The sequence below is a fragment of the Myxocyprinus asiaticus genome, chromosome 25 (genome assembly GCF_019703515.2).
Source record: "Myxocyprinus asiaticus isolate MX2 ecotype Aquarium Trade chromosome 25, UBuf_Myxa_2, whole genome shotgun sequence".
NCBI lineage: Eukaryota > Metazoa > Chordata > Actinopteri > Cypriniformes > Catostomidae > Myxocyprinus > Myxocyprinus asiaticus.
This window is the reverse complement of record NC_059368.1, coordinates 7076127-7080000: the sequence shown is the minus strand read 5'-3', so window position 1 is coordinate 7080000 and position 3874 is coordinate 7076127. Positions and strand designations below refer to the sequence as shown.

Genomic DNA, 3874 nt, shown 5'->3' with positions numbered 1-3874 from the left:
GTACTTTTTGCCAGTCCTGACTGGTCCAGTGAAGGTGGGTTTGTGCCCATAGGCGACGTTGATGCCGGTGATGTCTGGTAAGGACCTGCCTTACAACAGGCCTACAAGCCCTCAGTCCAGTCTCTCTCAGCCTACTGCGGACAGACTGAGCAGTGATGGAGGGATTGTGCGTTCCTGGTGCAACTCGGGCAGTTGTTGTTGCCACCATCCTGTACCTGTCGTGCAGGTGTTACACGTGGTCTGCCACTGCGAGAACGATCGGAGACGACCTTCCTGTCTCCCTGTAGCGCTGTCTTAGCCGTCTCACAGTATGGACATTGCAATTTATTGCCCTGGCCACATCTGCAGTCCTCATGCCTCCATGCAGCATGCCTAAGGCATGTTCACGCAGATGAGCAGGGACCCTGGGCATCTTTCTTTTGGTGTTTTTCAGAGTCGGTAGAAAGGTCTCTTTAGTGTCCTAAGTTTTTATAACTGTGACCTTAATTGCCTACCGTCTGTAAGCTGTTAGTGTCTTAACGACAGTTACACTGGTGCATGTTCATTAATTGTTTATGGTTCATTGAACAACCATGGAAAACATTGTTTAAACCCTTTACAATAAAGATCTGTAAAGTTATTTGGATTTTTACAAAATTATCTTTAAAATACAGTGTCTTGAAAAAGGGACGTTTCTTTTTTTTGCCGAGTTTACAGGTGCATCTCAATAAATTAGAATGTCGTGGAAAAGTTCATTTATTTCAGTAATTCAACTCAAATTGTGAAACTTGTGTATTAAATAAATTCAATGCACACAGACTGAAGTAGTTTAAGTCTTTGGTTCTTTTAATTGTGATGATTTTGGCTCACATTTAACAAAAACCCACCAATTCACTATCTCAAAAAATTAGAATATTTTGACATGCCAATCAGCTAATCAACTCAAAACACCTGCAAAGGTTTCCTGAGCCTTCAAAATGGTCTCTCAGTTTGGTTCACCAGGCTACACAATCATGGGGAAGACTGCTGATCTGACAGTTGTCCAGAAGACAATCATTGACACCCTTCACAAGGAGGGTAAGCCACAAACATTCATTGCCAAAGAAGCTGGCTGTTCACAGAGTGCTGTATCCAAGCATGTTAACAGAAAGTTGAGTGGAAGGAAAAAGTGTTGAAGAAAAAGATGCACAACCAACCGAGAGAACCGCAGCCTTATGATTGTCCAACAAAATCGATTCAAGAATTTGGGTGAACTTCACAAGGAATGGACTGAGGCTAGGGTCAAGGCATCAAGAGCCACCACACACAGACATGTCAAGGAATTTGGCTACAGTTGTCGTATTCCTCTTGTTAAGCCACTCCTGAACCACAGACAACGTCAGAGGCGTTTTACCTGGGCTAAGGAGAAGAACTGGACTGTTGCCCAGTGTTCCAAAGTCCTCTTTTCAGATGAGAGCAAGTTTTGTATTTCATTTGGAAACCAAGGTCCTAGAGTCTGGAGGAAGGGTGGAGAAGCTCATAGCCCAAGTTGCTTGAAGTCCAGTGTTAAGTTTCCACAGTCTGTGATGATTTGGGGTGCAATGTCATCTGCTGGTGTTGGTCCATTGTGTTTTTTGAAAACCAAAGTCACTGCACCCGTTTACCAAGAAATTTTGGAGCACTTCATGCTTCCTTCTGCTGACCAGCTTTTTAAAGATGCTGATTTCATTTTCCAGCAGGATTTGGCACCTGCCCACACTGCCAAAAGCACCAAAAGTTGGTTAAATGACCATGGTGTTGGTGTGCTTGACTGGCCAGCAAACTCACCAGACCTGAACCCCATAGAGAATCTATGGGGTATTGTCAAGAGGAAAATGAGAAACAAGAGACCAAAAAATGCAGATGAGCTGAAGGCCACTGTCAAAGAAACCTGGGCTTCCATACCACCTCAGCAGTGCCACAAACTGATCACCTCCATGCCACGCCGAATTGAGGCAGTAATTAAAGCAAAAGGAGCCCCTACCAAGTATTGAGTACATATACAGTAAATGAACATACTTTCCAGAAGGCCAACAATTCACTAAAAATGTTTTTTTTTATTGGTCTTATGATGTATTCTAATTTTTTGAGATAGTGAATTGGTGGGTTTTTGTTAAATGTGAGCCAAAATCATCACAATTAAAAGAACCAAAGACTTAAACTACTTCAGTCTGTGTGCATTGAATTTATTTAATACACGAGTTTCACAATTTGAGTTGAATTACTGAAATAAATGAACTTTTCCACGACATTCTAATTTATTGAGATGCACCTGTATATATTATATATAGTTTGCATGTAATTCAAATGTGAGAAATACATGTATATACACAGTAAATATATGTATATATTTTACTTGTTCTGTTGTTTTCCTTGACTTAATTCTCCTACAGGTATATTGTGTATGATGTTGCTCAGGTTAACCTGAAATACCTGCTGAAGATTCGCTTCAACTACCAAACCTCTCTCTGGTGAGATAACAGTTCATCTCTCTCCGTTTGGACAGGCTTCAGAATGCCACTGGAGCCCACTGCTACAGATTTAGCATCACAAGCAAGCAGCCGATGGGTTGACAAATTATCAAATCAGTTCTCTAGCGCTTTGGCAGCAATAGTCCCAGCTGCCCTAGTCTGTTAGTTTGGAGTAAGTTAAGATGCTTTCTCAAAATCTTCATTTGCAATCACAAATTGTAACATTCTCATTTCCCTTTTCAAGGTGTAATGTTGCAGGGTTTGTTTTTTGTTTTTTTTTAGACATATTGCCAGAAATTATTTATATCTGTGGAGAGCTTTCTTGTTAGCTACCAACAATATAAGGTAGAAAATCTTCCATTTCTTTTATAGACTTTTTCTATAACATCAGGTTGATTGTAACTGCTATGTCTGACATACCTAGCATACAACGTTTTGTTTGTCTTCTCAATATTGAAAAGAGAAAATGTACAGTTTTTTGTTGTAAGCCAGAAAATAGCCTGTCATAAGTAACCTTTTACTAGAAATGCCAATGTTTTGGCAAAGACAAATATTTTGTATGTTATATGTATTGTCCCAGTTTGTTTTTCGTTTATCTGTCCATCTCTTTACTAAGACTAGAAAAAAAATACTTAAATAAAAAGCTAAGTGCAATGGCTGCTGCTGTACTTTTGCACCTGTGAATTTGTTATTTTTGTTTGGTAAGAATTGCTCAACAAATGTTCCATAGACAAGAAGCTAAGTGCATCCTGATGAAAGTCTTCCATCATAAATAGTATTGGCATATTATTGTATGTAAAGCTAATTTGTTTCAGACAAATGGAATAGAGAATACATCAAATTAATTTCTGGGGTTGAGAAGTCCATTGATATTTAAAATGTACCAAACTTTTTCAAAACATTTTTATTTTGATGAAAACTTGCATAAACCTTTAACATCTGTTCTGACCAAACACTTATGAAAATATATACACTACTTTTTCTACTATATATTTATATTATATAATCTTCTATTAATGTGCATTTGTGGACAGTCAACAGTCTATTGTTTTTGAGAAATGAAGGCTATTCTAATCCATGCACTGCTGCATTGAAAATAAAGCAATTGTTTCTAATCAAGACAGAGAGAGAGAAGTGGACGGCCCAGGTGTACAACAAGAGAATAAGTTCATGAAGAACAGGCACAAGGCCTAAAGTGGCAGCTTCAATGAACTGAACATACTAAACACCTGTTTAATCTACAACAGTGAAGAGAAGACTCTGGGATGCTGACTTTTTAGGCAGAGTTTCATTTAAAAAGCCACATCTGATAATGGCACATAAGACAAGGGTAGAGTGGGCAAAATAACTTTACTTGTTGAATGTTAAATTATTAAAAATTAGTATTCTGGATGGATTAATCTATG

At 38.6% G+C, this 3874-nt stretch overlaps 1 protein-coding gene across 1 annotated transcript in view; it reads left to right on the top strand.

Moving 5' to 3' along the window:
* Positions 1 to 3874, top strand: part of LOC127415588 (poly [ADP-ribose] polymerase 1-like) — a 32117-nt gene extending 28243 nt beyond the window's left edge. The window contains 1 exon segment of the mRNA XM_051654358.1: positions 2391 to 3874. Coding sequence (XP_051510318.1) covers positions 2391 to 2472 — 82 coding nt within the window. The 3' untranslated portion in view covers positions 2473 to 3874.